The 25,778-nt window shown below is 37.9% G+C and overlaps 1 protein-coding gene across 1 annotated transcript in view; it reads right to left on the minus strand.

Annotated features, from left to right (window-relative positions):
• LOC119699127 overlaps positions 1 to 25,778 on the minus strand; it is a 34,269-nt gene that overhangs the window by 4,979 nt on the left and 3,512 nt on the right. The window contains exons 3-4 of the mRNA XM_038132172.1: positions 13,233 to 13,326; positions 2,090 to 2,131 (exon numbers count right to left, since the gene is read on the minus strand). Of these exons, the coding sequence (XP_037988100.1) occupies positions 2,090 to 2,131; positions 13,233 to 13,326 (136 nt within the window). The remainder of the gene's footprint in view (positions 1 to 2,089; positions 2,132 to 13,232; positions 13,327 to 25,778) is intronic.

Consider the following 25,778-nt stretch of genomic DNA (forward strand, 5'->3'; position numbering starts at 1 on the left):
CCAGCAAAGAAATGTGTTCTGCTCCCTCCCCTTTGGGTGCAGCTGCAGAGGCTACTTGAAGGTATAATTCTAGAGAGCTGGAAAGGCTTCAGCAGGGCTGGAGAAATGTGGGTTCTGTAGTGTGATGATGCTTTGATTAATAATGACTTGTTCCTATCAAAATTCACAACTGGTTCATGATCAGCCCAGGATCCCCTTACATTGCTACTGCGGGAAGAGACTAAAACTTGTCCTCACCCTATGTTGCGATTGTTTTGCTAATGAGAATCAACAGCTCCTCCTCTGAAAGGGCGTAATTGCAGGCCATCTCACTAATCATATCACAAAATAACACCTGAAACCCGGCAAAGCAGCACTTACTAAACATGTTTGGGTTTTTTTTTTTTTTTGAAGGGGGAGATGCACCAACCTGTATTTAGTATTGCAAATTTCTGAATTAATAGGAGGGTTACTGGGTGTTAGTCTTACATTACTATTTTTTTTTCAAAAGGAAACAGATTAATCTTATTTAAAAACAAAACAAAACACTTATATACTTCTCTAAATGGGTGGTTCCTCCAAAGTTTGTGAGGGGTCTTATATGGGACACACCATCCCACAGTCTAAGATGGCCCCAAAGCTGGGTCCTTTTCGTTGAAAAAACAGATCTAACTGACAGCTAAAACCAATATATAGTCTCCCGCGACATGTAATCTGGCTTTCCAGTCTTGCATAGACATGAATTCATAGAATCATCCTATTAAGAAAAACATGTTGACAATGCTAAATCCTATTTGAATGACTGGGAAGCAGGATTATACAACTCACTGGAACAAATAACAAAATGTACTTGCTCAATTGCGCTCATGCAGAGATTAATACCTTCCTCATTTATCTCGGTTTTCATGGGTCCAATCAAGGGAACCCCCCCATTCTGATTAAAGACTTTGCATTCTGCAGTCATGTGAAAAATAGCTGGCAAGGCAGCTTGTGTGGTGTCTGTGCAACAGTGCCACCAGTCAGGGTACCAGGTTTCTTTCAGGACTGTGCCAATGTCTTGGGAGGCCTCAGGAAAAAGTGACATCTGTGCCACTCCTCCCTTCTGTTCGGGCACAGGTGAGGCAGGATAACTGAGCCTTCAGCAAGTCTTGCCAAGGGCAAGAAAATAAAATGTTCCAGGTCAAAGAGCCACAGGTTTTAAACAGCTTTTGTCTAGTATTTCACTGATATTTTGACTATAAATATGGGTTATAAACACGCCACCTGGCAGCAAGCCTATTCAAATACCTCCCATTCCAGTGCATTATAGTTTTCTGTTTTGAGGAATTAGCAAAAGCTCCTGGGCAAAAAATCTCATAGCAACTCTCCCTCCCCTTCCCTGATAGTTTCACGTGCTGGGTTTTGTATGTTCCACCACCAGGTGAGGCTGACTGAGGGGTCCTGCAGCAGACCCTGGTTTGCTGACATGTCTGCTGAGAGATTTACTGGCCTAAACACTCTCCAGCCCTGCTCTCCAGTTTCTCTGTAGGAGAAAACAACCACCTGCCCATTATGCCTTTCTCCAAATGCTTTTTAAAAACAGCAATGACCAAGAACAAAATAGAAAATAGCATGCAAACTTTGCACGATGCTTGGGGTTTCTTTCTTTTTCTTTTAGAAAAGCAGAAATAAGCCTTCCCTTGCCTTCTGATCTCATGTCTTAGCTGAAGAGTTTAAGAACTGCCTGAACTGCTTCCCAGGGAATAGAATCATGTAGTGTGGCCAGTGCAGGAGCTATTTAGGCAAATGTATTCAACAGCCTTTCTCTTAAGCTCATTTGCTTGTTAATTTATTGTCCTGCCTACTGTGGCAGGCCTTAATTTATCAGTGCTAGGGAACAATTTCACTGGTACTTGTACTGGTATCTATACTTGTCAATGTGACAAAAACAGAGAAAATAAAAGGAATTTGGTTGTAATCTGGTCCCTGTAAACCACAGAAAGATCAGATGCTCCAGCTCCCACTCTGTTTTCCTGGCAGTTCTTGTTGCTTCCCGTTTGATAAAGCACCTTGTCTTTCCTTTGCTGCTGTGTGGAAGTCCTGTGTAAAAAATGAGTGGGCACTAACTTACCCGATATAGTAGAAGCATCTTAGCTGATAATATTCGGTTGATCTGAAGGAAACAAAAGAAATCTGAGTGTTTGGTTTTTTTCTTTAATCCAGTGCCTTTTAGGTCTACTTATCTTTATCTTACATAGGAAGAAGGGTTGTTAAACACCTTAGATTGTATGCACAGCTGCTCTCAAAAGAGAAGGTTATTTTTGGGTCTAAGGCAGAACATTATGGCCCAAGTATGAACATGGGATATAAAACCAGAAGAGGCTTCCCTGAAGTTGTTTATCAGATGTTACAAAACTCAGTGATTATAGTTAGAAATAGAATCCACACCTTGGCTCATGCCTTCATTCTTGACTCAGAGTGGGAGTTCTTGTTTAATTCCCACCAAGAGTTTTAAAACAGTTGGCTGATGTTTAATTCCTAATGACTTTTGAAAAAACAAGGACGTTTCAAAGGACTGTGGGGAAAAGAGAAAAGCAAAAATGGTAAATAAACTCCAGGCTAGTATAAGTTCTGAGCATAACAACTGAAAGTCTGTTACAAGACTCATTTGAAGTAAGTAATGTGAGAAGCACCAGTCAAAAAGCTGAAAAATAGAACCATGCTAACTAGATAAGAAAAAAAGAGATTTTGATTGTGGTTGCATGATTTAAAGGTGTTTGTTTAAAAGACTTCTGTAAGCTCCCTGGCTTTGTTCTGTATGTTCTGCATGGCATTTTGACTCAGAAATCAAAACAAAATTACAGGTATTCACAAAATGGTGAATTGGGAGATCTGAAAATGTAATTAGCAGGTGTTTCTAAAGCAAGGATCACTTTTGATATTGTAATATTAAATTATTTCATTTATCTGAAAGAAAACAAAATCACTTCTCATAAAGTTTGAATAACTAAAGTTTGGGAACTCATGAATAATAAAGGGGTGGTTTACTGTAACAAAGTGATATGCATTGCTCAGATGTAGGGAAGCAGCATACTTTTCAGCATGGATAATGGAAAATCTCCACTGTGAAAAGGCAGGCTCTTACCTAAAGAAGGAGAGTCTTATCTGGGAATCTGTGTCACTAAAAAAAAATCCATTCTTTCTTCTAGACAAACAGCTACCTGTAATTTCCCACAGCAGCAGTGGAGCCAAAATTAGTGTAATACCACTGCCCATAAGGAGTGGAAACCTCATGTGTAAGTGCAGGAAGACTTTACTTCTTCGTTAACAGTTGTTGCTAGAATTACACATTCTACTTCAAAACCTAACTACTCAAGAAGCATTTACAAATTGGGAAGGATACAGAAAAGATCCATAAGTACAATGAACTTTGGAAAACATTCTCCAAAGAATCAGATTTAAGAAGCTGAATGTATTTATTTGTGCAAAAGGATGGCTAAGTAGCTTTATTCCTTCTTAGGACTACCTATAAACAGAACAGAAATTAAACAATACAAATGCATCCTAGAGGAGAGGTATGTGTTCCTCATTGCAAGGTAAGTTAGCCTTTAGAACACTTTAACGGGAAGTGGGATGTAAATAAACAAGGTTTGGACATCTGAACCCTTTCCCCACAACTCTCAGAAATAGCAATGAATGCAGAGAAGACTTAGGGAAAAAATAGGCTATATAACCCCAGCAGTTTATTCTTGCTGTGTTTGTGAAACTCAGAAATATGTGTCAGTCATCACAGATCAACTTCTCCAAAACCTAATTTTTCCTCAATTTTTGCTGCTATTTTTAATTGATGTAATATTAGATTTTTGGCTAGTGCAATACACAGTGATACAAGGAGAGTTACTCATGAAGTTCACATCTATGGGCCAGGTGTTTGTCTGGTGGGGGAACTGTTTATTTTGGCATTTCAGTGCAAAGAAGACCATTTCTTCCACAGAAACCAGTGGTAAGTGAGGCTCAAATACTTAGATTTGATTTCAGAGGCTCTTTTCTATGCTAGCTGTCCTTAGAAAAAGCCTATCTTGGCACATTAAGCTATGGGACATGGGTATTTTTTAAGCCCCAAGGTTTGGTTCAGCATGTTTTGTTTTGAGCAATATTTAAATGCTTCAATGCTAGCAGGTGAGTAGATAACAACAAAAGGGGAGGAACACCTTTAAAACATCTCTGAACACCAGATAAAGCAAGAAAACATTTTTAAGTTGACACTGCCCGTTGTGCTTTGCCACGTTGTTTTCTAAGCGTGTGCCAAATTCTGTACCTTTTATTACTGTGAGTGCTCATGTTGACATTAACGGGAATTTCCCCAGGAGGAAGGCAAAAAGTAATCAGCTTCCTCCTTTGGCAGCAAAAGGCAAAGTCAGTGCACAATGGCTGTGACAAGACTCCTGTTCTCTGCATGCTCCAATAGCTCCCACTATACTCTTCCTCCCTTTTTAAAAGCACTCCTTTCAACAGCACAGACTCTGAAATTGATGGGAAGGATGGCTTGGTGATTAAAACACTATAGCAGGACTTGGAAAACTATCCCAGCTCCAGAGTAATCACAGGTATGTTAATTAATCTCTGGTGTCTTAATTTGTCCCCTGTAAATGAGGATGATAACACTCATCTACTCTGCTCCAGCTAGTGCATCATTTTGGGCAGATACCCCCAGAAGATGATCTTGGAATGTGCAGTGGTGCTGTGAGGGAACTCAGATCCCAAATAGAGTTGCCTGCATAGTGTAGTATTTCCAGAGTGTCAAGAAGAATTTATGAACTAGACAAGTTGTTTAATCATGGATAACAGCTGAATGACACAGTAGTCATACACTTGATAGTCTCTTCATTGCAGGTCTCTTGTGAGGGTGATGTATATATTTATTTTTTACAGACTGCAAAACTTTCTATTAAAAACCAGCTCACTAGCACTCCTGCAATGATACAGAATTGATGTTTGGCTATTTAAACACATTAATTTTCACTGATTACCAAATGATTTGTTCAGTTTTCCAGGATTAATGACAACTGAGCTTCCTCATCTGTAAGGATAAAATTATGCTTATATAATTGACTGTATACTCTGTTCACAGAAACTGTGGAGAAAATCCCAGAATTTTGTATGTCTTTGAACCATTAGGAGAAACAGCTTGTTCTTTTTCACAGTTATGGTCTTGAAAATCACAAAGCAACTTCATTTTCAACTGGCTAAAACCTGAATGGAAATTGTTATTTTGACTAATGTCTGTCTCATGCAGAGAATTATAAAGGGAAAAACACAGATTATAAAAAGACCAGTATGTGCCACATCTAACCACTTAAATACTCTGCTGGGACATGGAGAAAGAAAATTCCTCTTAAAGAAAGCTATTATTCCTTTTTCCAATTACTAAAGCATATGTTTCTGTACACATTTTTTGTGTGTTTGGGTTTCATATTTATAAAAATGAGTCACAGTATGGAGCAATTATATGATCAACACTTCCCAAAAGGTGAACAGAAAAGAAACAGTCACATGGCTTCATGTACTTACATAAAATATTACTTGTAATTCATTTTGGGTAAATGTATATCCTGTACTGTAAATAGTCCAGGGAATTGTGTATAACATACAGTGATCTGAAAAGTTCATCTTGCCATCATTAGTAGTTGATCTTGGTAATCAAACTGTATCTCAACAGAGAGGAGAAGGAATGTCTTTGTCTTAAGACCAAGGTTATGGACACCTGAAAGTGTGCTCAGAGAGGCAGATTTATCTTGGGTCTTCCTTCAGGAGATTCTTTAGCTTGGTGGAGTGACATGATCACTTCCTAGCACAGCTTCTCCATGCTGGTGTGTATTCTTTGCTGGACTGATACCCAGTACTCTCCCAATGGAAGCAGAGCAGATAATGCAAATCTAGAATAAAAAGAAGTGCATGAGAGCAACCCTTGATGGATGCACTCTCATTCCTGGAATGGGAGCATAGGAAGAGAATTAGGGTAGGGTGCACTTCCCCGTACTGATGAACTTGGAGTCAAAGGGCTGAGCTTTAGTAAGAGATTTTCAGAACTGCAGGATTAACTAATGATTTGGGTGGCTCATTCTCCTGTAGGAGTTGTGGGTTACCGTTATGGATCTCCTGTTTAGGGCTGCTTTGATTAATCTTTCATGAGTGTTTTTTCCTAGTTTTCTGCCAGCTCATCTGGGACAGCATCATATGCACGTCAGCCAAGGTTTCTGCTTCCCTTACTGAGCTGATCAGCCTCAGGAGATCTGACTCAAATTGGGACTCTCTGAATCTGGGGCAGAACATCATTGTAACCTGGAAATTATGGTTAGAAGAGACTTCTAGAGCTGTCTTATGCTTTCAAGGTCCAAAAAATGTTATTCAACTGCTTAATATTAATTGTTAATTATTAATCCCTAATAACTGAAAAATTTAAAGGACATTCTGGATGCCACAGCTAAGTTTAGGTCTCAGGCTCAGAGCTGTATAAATAAATAAAGCACTGATTTCAAACAAAATTACACTGACTTTTCTCCTTTGTTCATATAGAAACAATGCCTCATAACATTTTTTTGCCCCAGCACTTTCACATTTCCATTTGAACATGAATTCTTCTTTTTGATCCCTGAGACACTCTTCTGAAACCTTGTCACTGGTGCCTTCAGCAGCACACCTTATCCTCTTTCCATACTCATTAGATGTTCTTTCTAGGAAGTGTGCCTTCTGCTGAGAGTAAGAAATGTAAACATTCTCCTACACAGACACTTGGAATGGCCAAGGAATTTCTGTTGTCACAGTACTTTCACAAATCATGCTGTTCTCATGACTCTTAAAACACCTCTGTATAATTTTATCTCCACATGAACACTTGCGATGATGAACTGTATCTCTCATATCCCTGATCTCTGCTTCATATCCAGCTAATATACCTATTCTTAAGGCATGGGACAGACACGTTTTTCCATTCTTTAAGGAAAGCTGAAAATGGCCCGTGATTTTTAGCATAAGAACACTGGAGATGCAGTTTTACAGCTACAACAAAGCCAGCTCTGTGTTGGAGAGAAGTGACTACTCAGGAAACTTTATTTTAACTGTTTCTCCCTAACTTTTGTCATAAGTTTGTGCAATTTCAAGAGCATTTTGAATGTTAATTTAACATTAAAGAGCCACAACTATTATTTCACCATTATTTCACTATTATTTCTTTACTATTTCATCCAGTGATACAAATTGTGGGAATGGTTCAAAGCTTTGCCAGAGGAGGTTCAGACTGGACATCAAGAAGCATTTCTTTCTCAAGAGGGTGGTCAAACACTGGAACAGAGTTCCCAGAGAAGTGGTTGCTGCCCCAAGTTCATCAATGTTTAAGAGGCATTTGAATAACCTCTTATTAAGAGCTTGTAACTTTTGGTCAGCCCTGCATTGGTCAGGCAGTTGGACTGGATGATCACTGTAGGTCCCTTCCAGCTGAACATTCTATTCTATTCTATTCTATTCTATTCTATTCTATTCTATTCTATTCTATTCTATTCTCACAAATTGATGAAAGCTGTCCCTTGCTATTCTTTACACACCATAAGGTCATTAGAAGAACTTTTTATGTGAAAAAAAAAATCAGCTAATTCAATGGCACTCTTACCCACTACAACATTATTAGCTTCATGAAATCTAGAAGTGCAAAAAGCCCAATGAAGCAAGCAGTGTCCTTCTAAAGCTTAGAACCGAAAATCCAAAATATACCTGAACACATTCAGGAGAAAGTCCTATGCCCTGCACATCTCTCACTTTGTACAGTTCTGAATCCACAGTGCAACACTACAGATGTCTTGTGAAATGGTGCAGTTTATAGGAAATATTAGCAAATTCTGTACAGTGTTTTATCTGCTGTGCATTTATTCTCAAAAATGAAAAAAGTGTTGCACTCTATATTTTCTTCTGGCTTCTCAGAACTAATCTTTGTAGCTGTTTCAGTCTTTCTCTTTAGTTTTACAGATTTTTGTATGTCTCCATCACTACCAAGTGACCTGATTTTTCTTTTCAGCCTATCACAGAAACGTGTGGTATCCAACACAGATCAACACATTTGGAAAAATCCAACACAGTTCCAGTTCACACATTTGGAAAACAAGGTTATATCTAACTGAGTGTACAGATTGAGAACAGATAAGAAAATATATGGCTTCAGAATGTGTACCTGTCAAAGTTCTAATAAATGTTAAGGTTTTAAAAGCACTCCACACTTAGTAACTAGCAAAAGTGATAGTGGGAGATGGTTGTGGGAGAAAATCGTACATGAAAAGAAAAAAAAAAGCTGTAATCTTGTACTAAGCAGAAAATTAGTTTTGTCCTTCCATTATTCTAGTAGGCTGGCAAAACAGACTTAATTTATTTTGTTTATGCAAATGATATTTGATTATGCAAATAACAAACAGAAGCCTATTTTTGTAGGCATAAAGTAATGATTTGCACATCAACCCCAAAAGCAGCAACTGTACCTCCATTGTGCTACTGCCCTACTTAATGCTTCAGAACACAGAAGTTCTGATGCCCATTGTCATTGTGACTTCTAAATTTTGAGTTTTATTCCTCGAGGGATAAAATTTCTTTTGGTGAGGCAGACATTTCTGCAGCTAACCTGTCAGGAAAAGGACTTAGCTCATATATAGTATCTTTTACTGAAGATAAATATTAAATGACACAGGTGATTTGCATTTCCCCAGTGGGCTACCAACAAAAATTATATTTGGTCCTCAGTTTCACTGACTGGGAGTATCACGTTGTGGTTCCTATGACCATCAGGCACCTTGTAACCAGCGTGGGCTTCTAAATTAACAAAAACTGCACAAACCAATTTGATTCTGCTTAGCTCTGTAAGATGAGTATCTTCCTAAGAAAGCATTTTAAGAAACACATAATACTGTTTCCCTCTGATACATCATCTAGGAACACTTGTTATTGTGGCAAACCCAGCTAAACAAACTCTGTGTCCTCTTGATATTTTCAAGGAGGTGAGATTCTACTCCTCATGCACTTCTATGTCAGGATCACCTCTCTGTCAAACTAACGTTCACAGAAGACTTTCCATGGCATTTCTTTCTATTATTAGAGCACTGTTTAATCACTAATAAAGTGATTAATATAAAATAATAATCTTAAAATTATTATATAAAAGACAGCTCTGAAAAAAGAAGAAAAACACTGCTGAGCATGAGGAATTAAAAAACAAAGTTAAGGAAGTTTTGATTGTAATGTGTTATGATCTTGAACTTGTTCTCTTGTTCTTGTCTAATGAGGATTTCATATGATACATTTTTCTGACTCTTTGTGGGCAAGGGTCATATTTGCCTTCTTGACTTGTGTGTATCTCGTTGGGACAACTGCATCTCACCATTGCCTCGGAGCTATCTTTGCTTCCGCGTGCGTTATGCCCTGCTCAGAGCAACGGCCCTCTGCAGGTCTCGGATACATGGCTCCCACTATGCATGCACTGGGGAAAAACTGGAGCTTCTATTTTCCCAGCTTTTTGAATTTCATTTTAAAACAGGAGGTCTTTGTATAGGAAGTGTGTGTCCTGCCTTGTACGTAACTATCATAGAAAGATAAGATAGAATAGAGATAAGAAGAATACGCATCACAACCTGGTGAATGAGGGAAACCAAAGTCATTCCAAAGTGAAGGCTGTATTTCCATGGAAATATATGAACGGGTTCTTTTTCACCCATCTTCCTTCCTATCAAAATGGGAAGGGCAGGAGACACTCTGCCTTGACACTGGGTTCTGCAGGCTTCAGCCAAGAGGTGGCGTTAAGGCGCAGTGCGACGTTCTCTTCCCAAACACACATTTATTCCTCAAAACCTGTTTCAGCGGTCGTGTGCCCGATGTCCACAGACACACGGAGCAGCTAGGGGAATGAAAAACGCAGCGTGGAATAGCAAGGTATTCAAAGGGGCAGTGGCCTGAATTTCGACTGGAAAACTAAAGCAATTTATGACACCAACAGCCTTGCTTGCAGTAGGTGTTTCAGCAAGTGCCACACTCTGCAGGTTAGCTTGTATCTGTGCAAACACGAGCCAAGTGCTGGCTACAATTAAGTTAGATACTAGATTAGATACCAGATACTATTGTCTTAACCCTGAGGATGCATATTTTTGGCACATATATGCCTTTTCAGAGCACCTTTATCATAAAAGAAGACAAGTGTTTCCAAACCAAACAAATGGAGGCAGACCTATTTTCAAAACAAACTGAAATAAAACTATTCACATTTAACCTGGTATGCAAACTCTTTGGCGCAGATGAATCAACAGCAGCTGTATTAACAAAAAGTAGGTTCAGTCCAATGAAACACTGACATCACAAATAATCATAGCAAAATGGGTAGAGATGAAACTGGTATAAGGTTTTGAATTCCCTATGGGAATATATACCAGACTACATAATATTAATATTATTAATAAATAATGCAGATCTACTGACCCCCACATCCTAATTTTTCCCTGCTGATGAACACCATTTTCTTCTATTATCTTTGTCCTTGGTCAGTTTTCAAAATTTGGCATAGATTAAATGCTGTGAAATTAATTGAGTTAGACCAAGTACAGCTGCAATGATACTATTTGAGGATTTGACCCCTTGTCTCTATCTGCATAAAAGTGTAAGATAAGTACCTCATCAGTGCTGTTACTGGTTCAGCATCAAATCTGGATCTGATTTTTGTGGCTTTCACCCATGTCTACTTAGGTATAGAAATTAGAGCCAGTGTGGCTACATTTATTAACCTTCCTTTTAATTTACAATTTAAGAAAAGCTGTATTAATTTTTATTGGCATTTACTGCTACCAAGAATGTTTATATTTCATAGATGAGTATGCAGCTGCTATCAGAGAGGGGAAACTGCCAACTGATGCTCCAAGATGTGATTCAAGATGTCCTGAAGCTCAAGGTCATCAGTCTTCCTAGCAAAAGGAGCTATTTTATTGCACAATTACAGACGGTTTTGCACACCACATTTTCTGTTATGTGGTAATTTGGTTTTCATTGTAAAAGATTAAATGGAGTAAGCTTCGAGGAATCAAGCATTCCTCAGCCTTCATTAAGTCCTGTGTCCATACAGGAGATGTTAAGGATGGTAAGGAGATCTAGGTCAGATTGCACATCCCTGGATATAACTGAGGTACATGAGGAAATAGTATTTTTGACTGTAGAGGGAAAAGCAATCTCCTAGAAGCTCAATATTCCAGTTGCATTTGAAGGACAATTACTTAATTTCCATCTTTTACTTTTGTGATTACTGCTAAATGTCAAAGCAAATTGTAGTTTTTGTATGAGTGATCAAAAGTTTTGGACATGTGGGGCTGGCCACTGTCTGGAGCAAGGCCAAACAAGTAGTAGTTTAAAAAGCAGATGCGTTTCAAAAAGATTGGAGAATATTTGGAAGCATACTGGAGAAGGGCTTTATACCCCGACCAGATTTTTCAGAGGCACAAAATTCTATAATCTCTTGTAAAGCTGTACAGAGCAGGTGGCAAATCAGCATTTCACACCATCAGGTATGTACAGAAGAGAACCTTGATATCCTTGCAATATTGCAGTTTTTGATATGTATGCAAAGTTAGCTCTACAAGGAAAATCTGTGTGATTCATGAAGTACTATAATAAGTAAAATAAGTGTTTTAAGATTAAAGGTTCCAAATCTGAGTTTTGAGAACTGTAAATTCAGATCGTGAAACACCTAAGAATTAGAAATTCTAGCCACTGGAAATTTTGATTAGCACCTACTGTGAGAAACTCTCTCTAGATTGACTGAATTCTGCTGCAGAGGAGCAGGACTGACATTTGAAAAAAGAATTGAAACCTGCTTGGGAACAAAACACTTGGCTCCTTTCATACTAAGAATATCTTTTGTGTTGTTTCTTCTGAGCTACACAGAATGTAATGTTAAGAATGTAATTGACAAAAAGACACCTCTGATACTTTCCTTTTATTTTTTGACCTTTACTCCCTCATTTAGACTTCACCAGTTGAGAATAAAATTTCAATTATATATGGCAGCGTCTGCTGTTCTTAATTAGTCCTGACACTTCTGTATATTTATAAGTAAAGTTCTAGGATGTGAATTCTATAGTTCCTTGAGTTCACTGTTTCTGTGACACTAGCCATGAAAAAGTGAAAGTCACTTGTGTACAAAAGTACACAGCAGCAATTCAGCTTCCACCTCCTAATACGAGTGGGATGGTCATAAACTGTAGCATGGTGGAGGTCATGAGACTTTCAAAGAGTAATTCCAACACCACAATGAAAAGATGCACTGTATTTGAGCAAGGCAGTTTAAGATAAAGCTTTTGGCACTGCAAATTTACAAAAGGATTGGTCTCCTGGCAAAGGAAAAAAAACAAAAACAAACCCACAGAAGCAATCTCATTTATTGTTCAACAGTTTTGTGTTATTATAAAGCTCACTGCATGAGATCAGTGAATTTTTTGGTCAGAAAGCCTTTGGAGCCCAAGGGCTGGAAGTCTTGCAGGAACCTAATTACAGCTATGGCCATTCAACTCCACCTGTTTCATCAGCACCTGAAGCACCTGGAAGTTTACACAGCTCCAGACAATTGACAGAGGACTTTTTTTTTTTTTTTCAATTCTGATTTTTCTTTCTAGTTGTTTGTGGCTATTTGCAGAAGTATTTGAAGAGTCCTCAAGAACATGACTATTTGTGGTTAGTGGAACTTCCTTCTAGTTTACTTAGGACTGATACTGTAACTTTCTAAACATCAAAAGCTGCAGCTCCACTGTTACCCTTCAGCGCTTTCTCCCAGTTAAACAAATTCCTGTCCTAGTTCACATTTTGCCTTTCCTGTTAGTCCACTGCCATATACACCTAAACAGAAACTATGAGTAAAATAATACAGGGGAATTAGATAATATTCCTCTTCCTAATGTGAATTTGTCATTTTGTGGAACAGTTTCTAGCTACAGACTTTACATCTTTCAACAGTCAGAATTCTCCCAAGCTTCTCCCAAGGCAAGGTTACAGTTCCAATTGAGTGTTCCTCATATCTCTTAGGGCACATCATTTTATGCCTCACTTTTAAATCCTCCTACTCCTGTTGAGTTAGTGACAGAGAGAGGGAGGAAAGAAAGGGGAAGAAATTCAGCAACCAGCCAAAAATAGGGGCAACCAACATATCCTTGACTCTGATTTCATCTTTTACCTACATAGATATTGTCATAATTAAAGACTATACACACCTTCGGCAGGCATCAATTTCTTGAAATGAGCAGCCATGTGGGTCTTGAATTATGTACTGATTGGAGAGCTTGCAGGAAGGTCCAGGAGAAAAAGCTGTGAGAGGAAAAAAATCTAAGTTTATTCAGTGGAACAAGCAATGTCTCAGGTAATAACAGTTCTGAAAATACTGTAATATTTATCCTATCTTGCTTGCAACAACATCAAGTCAGTATTCATTCTTTTATTTAAAAAAGTAAGAACAGCACAGAATGTAACATGAACAAGTGGCAGATTGTTCCCAGTTTTCATGGTTTTGAGTACCTGAGAATTATGGCTTGCAATAAGTAGTGCATGAGCCTTGGATACTTTCAAACTCTGGAGAATAACAGAGGATCTCACTGTTTAACATCTGATAAAATAAAAAGCATTTGCCTTCTGAAAGATTTAATACTAGAGAATATTAAATATCAGTAGAGAGCATTAATAAATACTATTATTAATGCTAATAGTGTTATTAGATATTATTACAAAGTACTGAAAAATTCACATTGATATCTTACCTCTTGGTGATACCAAACCTAACTTGAGCACTCTGTAGTTAGGTAAATGGATTGGATACAGACAAGGACAGAAGTAGGGCCAGAAGAGTAACCAGATGATGGAACTGAATTGTGTTAGATGCAGACTGACCATGACACCACTCTGAATCTCTAATTCACCAGATTTCCCAGATTATTAACCCAGAAAAAAAGAAGTTAAGAAGCAGATAAGCTTGTAATTTTTAACCTGTCAGTGTGGCTAAGATTGTTCTTTTTCTTCCAGTCTGCTTCCAAACAAAAAAATTATTTCTTTCTCAAAGCCCTCTAAATTCCTGACCGGATTTGTAGAAGGAAAGTTACCAGCATATAGTATTAAAAAATCAACAGAATTCTGGAGATCAGAAACATAATGTGCCTGACTTTCCATCTACAGACCCAGAATGACCCTTACACTGAGATAATCAGCCCATCCAACCCTATCCAGATTTGGTTTTCTGAGCCAACAAAATAAATGATTGTTTCAATGTTCAAGTCCCTAGTGTACAATTTAAGCTAATAACGTTGTTGCATAGCTTTTATTGTGTTTTGAAGGAATAGGAGACCTCAGGTTGAGAGTCTGGGAATCAATCCTTATAATCTTAGTTTGGCTGCATCCTTGCTGTGTTGTTTTTTTCTTATCTCTTGCTTACCAAAGTGAGCCAGTGATACAAACTGCTTTTCGCTGCCAAGAAACTTGAATAAATTCAATTTATGGTGTCATCTTTTCAACAAACACCATAAGAAAGAGCTGGACAGGACAGCTTATGCTGGATTTGTTGCTTCATTCAGTATTATTCCCTGATGTATTCCTGCAAGTAACTCTAAGTCTACCAGAAGGGCATTGACATGAAGACTTGGTTTCAACAGCTGGTCCAGGAGCAGCAGCACATCCCAACATGACCAGCTGAAGAAAGGTATTGTTCAGCTCCAGGGCCACCCATTCTGATTGTGCATGGACCACACAGGCACAACCAGAGTGGTTCCACCAGCACACAAGCAGGTGCAGAGACATTAGCAGAAATGCTGACTCCATGTTTGCTATGAAGAATGGAGAACTTGGTGCACCATTCTGGGAAAACTTCATTTACCTCTTCTCTCAATTAAATTGAGCATGATAGTACGGGCACCACAATGGAATCTGATGCTGGAAGCAGACAAATACAAAGCTGAAAAACCTTCTAATCATGAGCCTTTATATGTCCAATTTTATTCAGGGAAACCACTCATGGATGTCAATGCCACAATAAAGAAATAAAATTGTTAAAATCTGCACTATTCTGTTTTAAAGCTCTTATGTGCTGGAGACCTGTATTGTTCACTCCAAAACTTCTAAAAATAATTTTTTTTTCATTAATTTTGCCGGCTGTTCTGTAACCTCCTGCTGGCAAAAACAACTGGAATACACTCTTCAGTAACATCCAGCACCATCCCTAGCTGGTTTAAAGTGGGTTGGCTCTCCTGAGTTCAAGGAATGGCAAAGCCCTAAATCACAGCAGCTAGAGGCTCTTGCCACTAAGGGAAAGAAAAAAGTATTTTGGTAAATGCCCCAAGTCTTTTCCTGATTGGCAGTGACAAGCTGATTTCAATATATTCAGTGAAAAAGTACGGCAGAAGAACGAAGTGATAATCTAAAAAATAAAGATTAAAAAGGGAGGGAAAATCCATTTATAAAAGGAACATTCTTCTCAAAATAAATAACTGCCCCAAATTTGAAATGCTAAAGATATACAAGGCACTAGTAGTTTAATCTAATTTTTGTCTTTCATAAAATCTAACTCTATGCTGTGTCCAGAAAATTACTGACATTGTGCAATAAACAACAATGTGGTTATTCCTATGTAAGGAAAGGAAAAAAAAAATCAAATTCCTTTCTTCACCAGAGACTTTCTGTTGAACTTTGGCAAGTTATTCTGTGTTTTTGTGTCTCAATCTCTCTGAAGAGAGGACAAGAAAAAGCACATCCCTTTCTCAAAGAAAAGGCTTTAAGAGTAAAAAAAATGAAATGGGGGAGACTTAGGGGGTGTACAACTAAGTATTTCCCACTGTTACAGAGGGCCATCTTATTTGAGCTCACTGGAAAGTTAACATTTTCGAACAATTTTTTCTTATGTTTTCTTTGAGCAACTTCAAATTGAAGGAAATGAGAAATTGAAATTTACTGGGAATTTTAAGTAGCCCTGTTAAGAGGCTCTGTTGATGGTGCAAACACACGTCAAGTCAAATTGAAACAGCCCTTTTGTGTGCTGTAAAGACAGGCAATGTTCTTAAGCCCATTTTTGAACAGAATCCAAGTTCTGTATTTTCTGCTGCCTTACACAGATCTCATTTGCTGCAACATTCAGCAAATTGCTTGATCCAAGTTTTCAGCATTTCAGAGTTTCAACATTTTCTATATATGAGCACAGATCTATCCACAGAAAGTTGCCTGCTTTTGAAAATCTTTCAAACTCAGAGGACTATTGTACTTCCAATACATTTATATTTTTTTTCTACATATTAGGAAAGACCTACAGGAAACCAGGATCCAATAAGGAATAATAAAGAACAGTGACAAGCCTCTCAACAGTGACTCTTTTTTTCAACTTTATAATGACTTTCCTAGCAATTTATTATAGTTCTGAATGTGTATTGTGTGATGACTAATTTACCTAGTTTCCACTGATTGAATTGTAAGAGATTACCTCTGCAGATCATGTCTGGAGAATATATCATGTCTAGAGGTATAATGTCATACCATAAATCCAGACGTAGCAGTACTAAAGTTTGACTGATACACAATGACAGTGATAAAACATGTCTTTTCCATGTAGCTGAAAACCAAAACTAGGCTTCCGAAAAACACAGGAGGTGACTTTGCTTCTCACCAGCCTGCTGATTCAAAGCCACTGCTTTTTGCTTCTTACTGGGGTAAAAATCTATTCTCTGTAACATGTCAATTATTTTACTCTTTAAAGACTAATATAACTGCTGACCTGCTAAAATGAAAGTTCACACCACTGCTAAATGTTAATTCCTACAAGTGGGAATATGGACTTGGAGAAGGTGCAGTGGAACAGCATTTCTGAGAAGGGAAGTTTAAGGCAGAACAGCTTTCCAGCAGCTCTTCCACAGGTGCTTGGCAAACATCCTGAACAGGAATTCTATTTGTCTAAATTAAGACAGTGAGATATAGAGCAGATATGAGAAGGACATATCTACTTCACATTATTTCAATAATAAAATATGTCTTTTTATTAGTGTCATAATATTTAAGCTGTTATTCCAATATTGGAGCATTTAGTCACTTTTCAAGTAGTAATGTGAATACTTATGGCTACTTTTGAGACTCATGTGTTTTCTGAAAGGTCCCATCAAGGAGTATGAAGGCATCATGGTTATCTGGGACCCTTGGCAAGGAAGGAAAATGTATTGGTTATGTATTAATGAAAACATTAGGAATTATGATTATCTTTCTGCAGGTCCTTATGGGAATTACTGAAGAATCATCTCCTGGCCAGAATTGCAACTGAGACAGGTATGGAAAGGCTGGAACTTTGGAATTTACTTTCCCTGCCAGATTTCTTCTGTTTGGTTTAATCCCTCTCAGTTAATAGGACCCTTTAGACCAGATCCTTTGAGAGGAAATTCTCTGTTACAACAGCACTAGCAGGGCAATTTTCTACAGGCCACAGAAATGAGCCATGGCATTGTGCAAAGGTCACATATTTTGCAATCTGAAAGATCATCTCTGCTAAACATCTTCAAGGCAAAAGAAGGAGCAGCTCAGTTTGTTACTACGCTGCATGTGCCCAAGGGAAGCAGTGGGGAAAAAAGCATAGCATTGAAGATTTTCTGCAGATACTCCACAAAATAGTATAGGCTCAGGTCACAGAAACCAGACCCAACACAGCAAAGAAAGCAAACAAGTCCCCACTCATTTTGAATTAAGGACGGGTTGCAAAAAGACAAATTCTACATACACAGAATTCCACTTTATGAATAAATCTTGCACTGCTGACAGATGAAGTTCTCTCAGACAAGTAACAGGGTAAGTTTTACAGCTAACAGGTAAAATTTGACAGCTGAAAGGTCCAAGTCTCAACTTCCAAAGCCACATAAGTTCACAGGAATCAGACTGACACAGACTCACAGGAAATCCAGAAGTTTTCAGTCCCTATCTGTCCAGTGGTACGGTTTTCAACCCAATCATGTTTCTAACTCCCACTAAAATAAAGGAAAAGCTGGTACCTTAATTTGCAAGTCTGATCATGGAGACTAAACTTCAGTCCTCATTTCTAACTTACTTTCATCTTAGTGAAACTATTTGTCTATATGTAAAAGTTCCAGCAGTAATTTTAACTCTAATTTAAATAGACTGTTTTCAGTTTAAAGACTGATTTTGATTCATCTTAAACCTACTCCTTGTTAATGTGAAGCAAGCCAGTAGCACTGCAATGTGCATACATAATCTTCTCCACCAGATAAATCTTATCACTTTAAAACCACATATAAAATTCCGTGCTTCTTAAGCAGATAAGTCAACTGGCATACAGGAACCTGGTGCTCAGGTTGTCTGGCAGCAGAAGTTGCTTAATTGTGAACTTGGATTTGCCTGATTTGATTTGACAGTTGTAAAGGAAATATCTCCTTAGAGATGATCCTGAATGTCAAAGGACACACCAAGTGTCATCAGAAATGGAAAAATCAATACCATTCTTTCTTTGGTTTCAAGGCAATGTCATAATTTGGGGGAGGAACTAGGGGTGTCTGTCTCTTAAACAATGAAACCTTTTATTTTGTCCTCATATAGATATTTCAGAATAACTTTTGGTTTCAAAGGCATTGCTGCAAGTTCACAAACCATATGTTTACATCTTTAAGCAAAATCTAAGGGCAGAGAATTTAATCAGGTTTTAGACCTTTATTAAAGGCACCTGAAAAAGAGGCACTTTCTTTCAGAGAGTGCACTTTCAACTGGTTCTGAAATTCAGGCCCCACTCTGGCAGCTTAGTTTTTAACAAAATCACCTGTCTGGAATGGCCTTCTTAAAGATAAAAGGATGCAGGTAACAGAGAGCATTAGGCAGTGTTCTGAGAAAACAAAGGCTGGGAAGGTTATGAGCAGCGCTTTTATTCCTTTTTTTTCTTTTCTATCAGATTCTCTGCCACCTTAGACATAAAATAAAAATGCTATTAAATAAATGGGAGCAGAGTAAACTTAATTACTTTTCCTCTGTGCTCATATTTCTAATTGTCATGGGTCCCTAAGTTAATAAAATCATCAAAAGGTCATCTTTTTTTTTGTCTTTTGAAAACATCCTTCTGTAGTCACAACAGGATATGGGCAAAGGAAGTTACTGCTCTCAAATCCAAGGTAACACATCAAAATATTTGGGGTTTTTTTAATGCTATTTATTTAGTTGTATTCCTTAAGTATTTTTAGTAATGTTTTGGAAAATAGTGGAACTTAATCATAGCTTCATATATACTGGCTAAAGATTTAAAAACAAATTAGTCTAGCTACATCTCATATATTGCTACTAATAATTTTGATTCTTTATTTTGAAATACAAATTATCTCTGTCTTAATATTTACTTCTTTTGGCTTTATTTTTAATGTCAAACATCTTTGAAAAGCATGAAAGATAGAAGGATATTATATTGAAAAGAGGTCTTATCTATGTCCAACTTTAGGACAAAGTAATTCTTTATCTTCTTGTGTCCAATCCTACCACTTCAGCTCAACAATGACTCTACAATTATTTGAAGCAGTGGGAAACTGCTCTGAGTGGGGACAGATAAAATGGAAGAAGCATGTATCAAAAACTGTAACTCTTTGGCAAAAGTACATTTAATTTAATAAGTGCATGCTAGATGTAACCCATGATTCAGGCACTAAACAGATGTTGTGATGGAACAAAGTCACAGTAATGGCAGACCTTTAATTAACCAGTCCCTTACAGGAGCATTTTCAGCAGTTTTTCATAGAAGAATGTAACTGCTGTTGTTTGAACTCTGGTGACTTCCTGAAGTCTCAATCAGATCCCTGTCTCAGGCTCTGTGCAAACAGTCAGGCACTCATTAACAGACCCAAGAAGTTTATAACTGAAGTTTGCAAACAAGATAAATAGCAGTTAGGGGGAAGAAAAAGTATTGCCTTTGTTGTGGAGGCTGAAAAAGGCGGATTTGTTCATTGCAACAAGATGAAAAGATTTAATGGCAAAGAAAAGCAACTTGATTTTCTGAGTATCAGACCTGTGAGTAAGCTTCAGGACATCTACTTTTAACTTAGTTGAAATATGCAGAATTTTCGTTCTAATGAGAAGAAACACTGCATAGATTTTCTAGCTGCAGCCATGTTTGATTTAGGGAGCCCTACAATCTCCATGGGATGGTGTGTTTCCCAATAGAAAGCCATGGAAAAAGGAAATTGTTTTGGCAAGAAATATTTTGAAAACTGATCAGATGATAGTTCAGGTTCTGAAGATTCATTGGGATGATCAACACCACGCATGGAGGCAGAGCGTAGGCAAGGTGATGCCACTGGCAACATCCTCCAGTTAACTGCAAGATCAGGCCTTGAATGATGAACACCCTTTTCCAGAGCAAAATGTCTGATCATGTAACAAGGGAACTATCTGGTAGAGTTTCTAAATGTGAAAGGTTCAGTCTCTTAACAACAGTTATTTGTCAATGCTCCTAATAAGCCAAAGTCCTGTGGGCTTTACACACAGACTTTGTAAAACCATGCCTTAGCACTATCTTTAGAATAGCTCAGCACCTATTCAGATGCTATTATTTTGGCCTTTTCTTAGAATGAAAAGAAGTAGTCTGCAGCATTTGAAAAGATGGCTTTAATTTTTGTGAAGTTTTAAATTTGAGCCATAGAAGACTGAGAGAGAGCAAAGCTTCTCCCTCACCTCTGCTTAAAATCAAGTACAACAGAAAATGTTGTGTTTTGGGATAGTTTCAGAATGGAGGAATTTTTTAATCCATCATGACCACCTCTGTTAAATCTGTGTAAGACACGGTAGGGAATCTATACCACACACTCAATACTTACTTACCCAACTATAAATTAAGCCCTGATCTTTGCAGTCATTAGGTGAGGGAACAAGACCCAGATATAGCAAGGGCTCATTTCTATTTAATGATTTGTTTTGTTGTCAACACAGTCTCTTCAATTTCTTTGTGTTTTCTGAATTTCTGTAACACCTTAATCTGTCTCCCTACAGAAACACTGAAGCAGTAACTTTAATTTGTGCCAAACTGCTTTAATTTTACTGGATTATAATAAATCTGTGTAATTGATTAGCATTATACTTTGCTATTTTACATCCACGCACAGTTCTTTCAAGAGGAGACACAGACTGTAAATTACATATGAGAAGAAATCAGGTCTTTTTTATAGCAGACAGATAGATGCTAAAATACTTTACTTATTGGTTTGTATTCTATAGCAATCATACCTATTGAATATAAACCACAGCACACCTAAAAAGGTGACAGTAAAAGTGCTGAATGGAAGTTAGAAGAAAAAGAGATACTTTTTTCCCACATTTTCAATAATTACAATGCACAGTTAAGAAACGACCTTGCTACTGGTATTCATAGAAAACAACTCATAGAAGACCAACTCTTTCTGAATATTTAAAATAATCGACAATGAAATAGATTCAAACATACAGCTAAGCATTTGCTGCTGTGAGAGGATCATTCTCCAAAACCAAGGGATTTGATTCTGAAGCTTTCTACTTGTCTCCAGTAAGCTGCTGAGCAGCATCAGCTCCCGGATTTGAGGACTCTGTGTGTTGAAAAATTTGGCTCTCAGTACAAAAGTTAGTGACAAGTGCAGGTTTTAAGAAGGTTCCAAACATCAGTCTAGTCTCCTGTGCTATTATTCTCTATTGACAATATATCCTCTTTCACATAGTCATATTTTAGGATTCATCTCCACATGCTACAGTGGGCTAGAAATTTGGGCATATATGAGGCCATTCCCATTGATGAGAATGTGCAAAGTTTAGAATAGTTCTGAAACAGAAACAGATTTTATCATACCTATTAGTCAATGGCATTAATGCTTGAAATCAGGGGTTTCTATTGATAGAGCAAGTTAGGGTAAAAAAGGAGTGGACCTTTATCCACAGGAATGCAGAGCTACAATGTCTAAGACATGCATTTGGCATTCAGACCTGACTAACAGACATGCATTATTTTTCAGTATCCTAAAACCCACATTAATTTCCTAGTGGACTGGAATTACTCTGGGTCCATGTCTCAATACCTGCAGGAGCCTGCATCCCCTGTCAAGCATCAGCTATGGAAGCAGCACTTACAAACTTTATCCAGAACATTAAAACAAACCCAGCTTGACTATTGTTCATGCAGGACTTCAAAGCTGGTCCAAAGATTTCCAGAAAAATAGGATTTTTTGTGGAATTTTTTGTTGGTTTGTCAAAACAGAAATATTTTGCAGAGAAAGAACAGGGTTTCTCTAAATTCATAACTATGGTCTGCAAGGAATCCTGCCAGCTGCAGGAGAGCAGAGGCTCCCAGGACTCAGTCACACCATATGGTCTCCCCTCTGTTTGGTCCACATCCAATCCAACAACTGCTGTTTCCAGGCCCACCAGCTTTGTGGAAGTAGCAGGATCATCCTCTCTTATGAACCTCAAAAATACATTTGGCCTTCCTGCTGAGCAGCATGAAACCTGAGACCTTTGAGAACTCAGCTTATGCCTAATCTCTGAGTCTTGGAGCCCTGGGAGACCTTCCCCTGGGCTTCTTGGGACTCACTCTGGTACAAATTGCTAAAAAATGTGAAAATTTGAAAGCTCTGGAACCTGGGAATCGAGACAGACCCTCCAGATTCAACCGATAAAAAAAGAAAAAAGAATGTAAAGGCACAAGAAGAAGGGTTCTAATATTTATTCTAAGAAGGCACTATTTATTTTTCTTAGTTTTGGAACTTCCTGTGGAACAGTCCTGCCACTCACCTGCTTCTACTAAAGCTCATCATACTTGTATGGGATGAACACGGTGATATTTGTATTTTGTGGTATTTATTTATCTGATATCATAAACCACATGATTAACTGTTAAGAGCTGGAGCCACATTAAGCAACTGTTACAGTTACATAAGTGATACCCTAGCAAGCCCCTGTGAAGATATGGATGAACTCAAACCCAGGCCACCCTCCCACTGATCATGAGATCCAATTTTAGCAGTGTGCCTGTCAGCTGCAAGGCCCCTCAACAGAGTGAAGACACTCCTTTTCAAATGCCTTTGCTGTCACTGGGTGGTATCCACCTAGCTACAGAGAAAACATGGAGAAGCAATGAGAGACAGATGAAAGCAAGAAAGATCAAGGCAGTCCTTCATCAAATTTCTTTGAAGTATAAGGGAGGTGCTACAGTTTCGGTGTCTATACAGCAGAAAAATAACAGGAGGCAAATAATAAGAAAACCATAAAATAGCATGTGGAAAAAATATTACTCTGCCCTTTATTTTCTATCTCTTGTCATTAGCAAAACAGAACATGGCATAACTAGTGATGTATATGAGGAGGATGTCTTTCTTTTTATGAGTGCTCAGACATTTTCACCCCTGCATGTCATTTCTGCATACAGATCAATTATTTCTTCTCATCCAGGACAGACACATAATTTCCTAGTAATGCTTTCAAGATTCTGAAATAAATAGAAAGAGCACCTTAATTGTATCAGTCCTTTTATCTCAATTAAACATCTGTGGGCTGCTCAAGTACTGATTAGCCTATACTTTCACCCTGCAGGATAAAGAATGACTCCTATTGGGCTTCTCATGGGCCAGAGCTCATCTGCAAATTGTTATCATTTACACAGCATCCAAATGAAAGAACTTGACAGCAAGGAGCCTATTCATTAATATATAAACTGTAGCTGATGAAGCACAAATTACATGATTGCCCGAGAAAGTAACTGAACTACCTCTCAAGTACATAGCCATGCTGTGGAAGCTCATGGATTTCAGGGCAACACAGTCAAGTACTTATTTTAATAAAGGCAGGAACACTTTTTTGGGTTTCTAAAATAAGCAGAATGTAAGTGAAACACTTTGCATTTATCAACAAGAAAAATGGCCCCTTCCTGGGCAGGTAAAATCAAGATATAAATAAATTTGTGCTGTCTCTGCTGATGGATATGAACTTGCAGCTGGCACTTTGCTTCAGTTATTTTAGACTCCTTTGAAAATTCAAGCCCTGAAATCACATCTACCCCCATCTCCTCTGATTCTTCCAAAAATCTGTTTTTCTTCTTAGCAGAGAGAACATTGACTTTAGAACATTGGCTGCAATACAGTCTCTCCCTTCTACCAGTGCCCAAGACTCACCTTGGACATGGTCTAGACCTTGGAGTATCCCTTTCTCTACTGGGAGGTTTGTGGCAGCATACAGCCAAGGATGTGCAGCCTACACCATCAGCATGCTCTGTTCTCCCCCAGAGCAAGCAAATGTTTTCTCTCTATTCCCTGTGAAGAAGGTCGAGTGCTGTGGCAATGGAAATTTCCTTGAGCTTCAAATTGCTATGAAGGGTTTTGCTGTCGTGACTGTGCAGCAATGTACTATCTGTCAGATTTTAGGAATACATTTATAATTAGTGTCTAACTTAGAGAATCAAAGACCATGATGTGTACCTTTTCCCCTTCCAATCTGTTTTGTCTAGTTAAACCAGAGGTTTAATGTTTCTCAGTGCAATAGCTGTCCTTCACTCTGTGCAGACATGTGCCTCACAAAATGAGTCTTGATCTGCCACATTTAAGCCCTAGCCCAGCACAGGCAGCAAGTCATGAGAAACAATTTAAGTACAAATAAGCACTGAAACATGAGATGGGTGCTGTTGGAAAACCCTGCTGTTTATGTGTACACCACATTGGTCAGCCAAAGATTGAAGTCCATTTTTCTCCAAAAGGCTGAGAAAGGAAAAATTTCTTTTATGTTCTATTATGTTCTAAAAAGTTCTATTATGTTCTTCTCATGTTCTTAGACATTCCTAGACATCTGCGTATGGCCAGTACAGGAGACATATCTGACCAAATGAACTTCTAGTCAGATGCAGGGCCACATTGGTAAAGTGTTTTGTCACTTTACAGCCTTCCTATAAATTATATTATTTACAATTAAGTTATAAATGAGAAAAAACTACTCAGACTTAGTTTCTTCTGTCATTATAGCTAGGCTGATAACTCATCTCCATTGTTTTAACCAATATAAAGCTGCAGGATGCATCAGGGCCACTGACCTACAAGCAGAAGAAACCCCAACTCTACTAGTCTTGTATGTTTTATTTAATATTTGATCTCCTCCAGCCTATAAAGGCTGAAACTGGAAATAATGTCTAGTAGGAAAAAAAGAAACCTCCCACAGAACAGAGCAAATTCACTATTAATTAACAGGCCTTCACACAACTTATTCCATTAATTTTATCCTAGTGTTTACATGACAAGGTATGGCAGGACATGTGTGAACTACATTAATTTAGAATTAAGAATGTACCTTAAAAAAGAAATTAAATCTAAAGAGTGAAAGGGAGCACAGAAAATAATATTTAACTAGAGCAGCTGGTAATTGCTGTCTCTTCTCCCTTGAGTTTTAGATTTTTTTCCATTACTTGACTGAATTTCCTCTGCTCATGCACATGCTTTGACTTTTTCTACATGACATGACATTGGAATGTTACTGCCTGACAAAGCAAGAAATTTTGAAGCCAACTTCTGTTCGATACAGTGACAAATTGCTGAATTTTCCCTCTTTTTGTCAAGTATAAAGCATTGTAAAATAAAACCAGTGTTCAGAACAGTTGCTGAACTACAATATTCCATGAATGAAATACATGAATAAGTCTATAATTTATTTTGTTAGGATTTCAACAAGAAAATAATTTTATCACTTTAAATCGTCATGCTGTTTAGTATTATAGTATTATTTCTATTTTCCATTTTTCAACCTCCAGAACTGTAAACCATCCC

The sequence above is a fragment of the Motacilla alba genome, chromosome 3 (assembly GCF_015832195.1).
Source record: "Motacilla alba alba isolate MOTALB_02 chromosome 3, Motacilla_alba_V1.0_pri, whole genome shotgun sequence".
Lineage (NCBI taxonomy): Eukaryota > Metazoa > Chordata > Aves > Passeriformes > Motacillidae > Motacilla > Motacilla alba.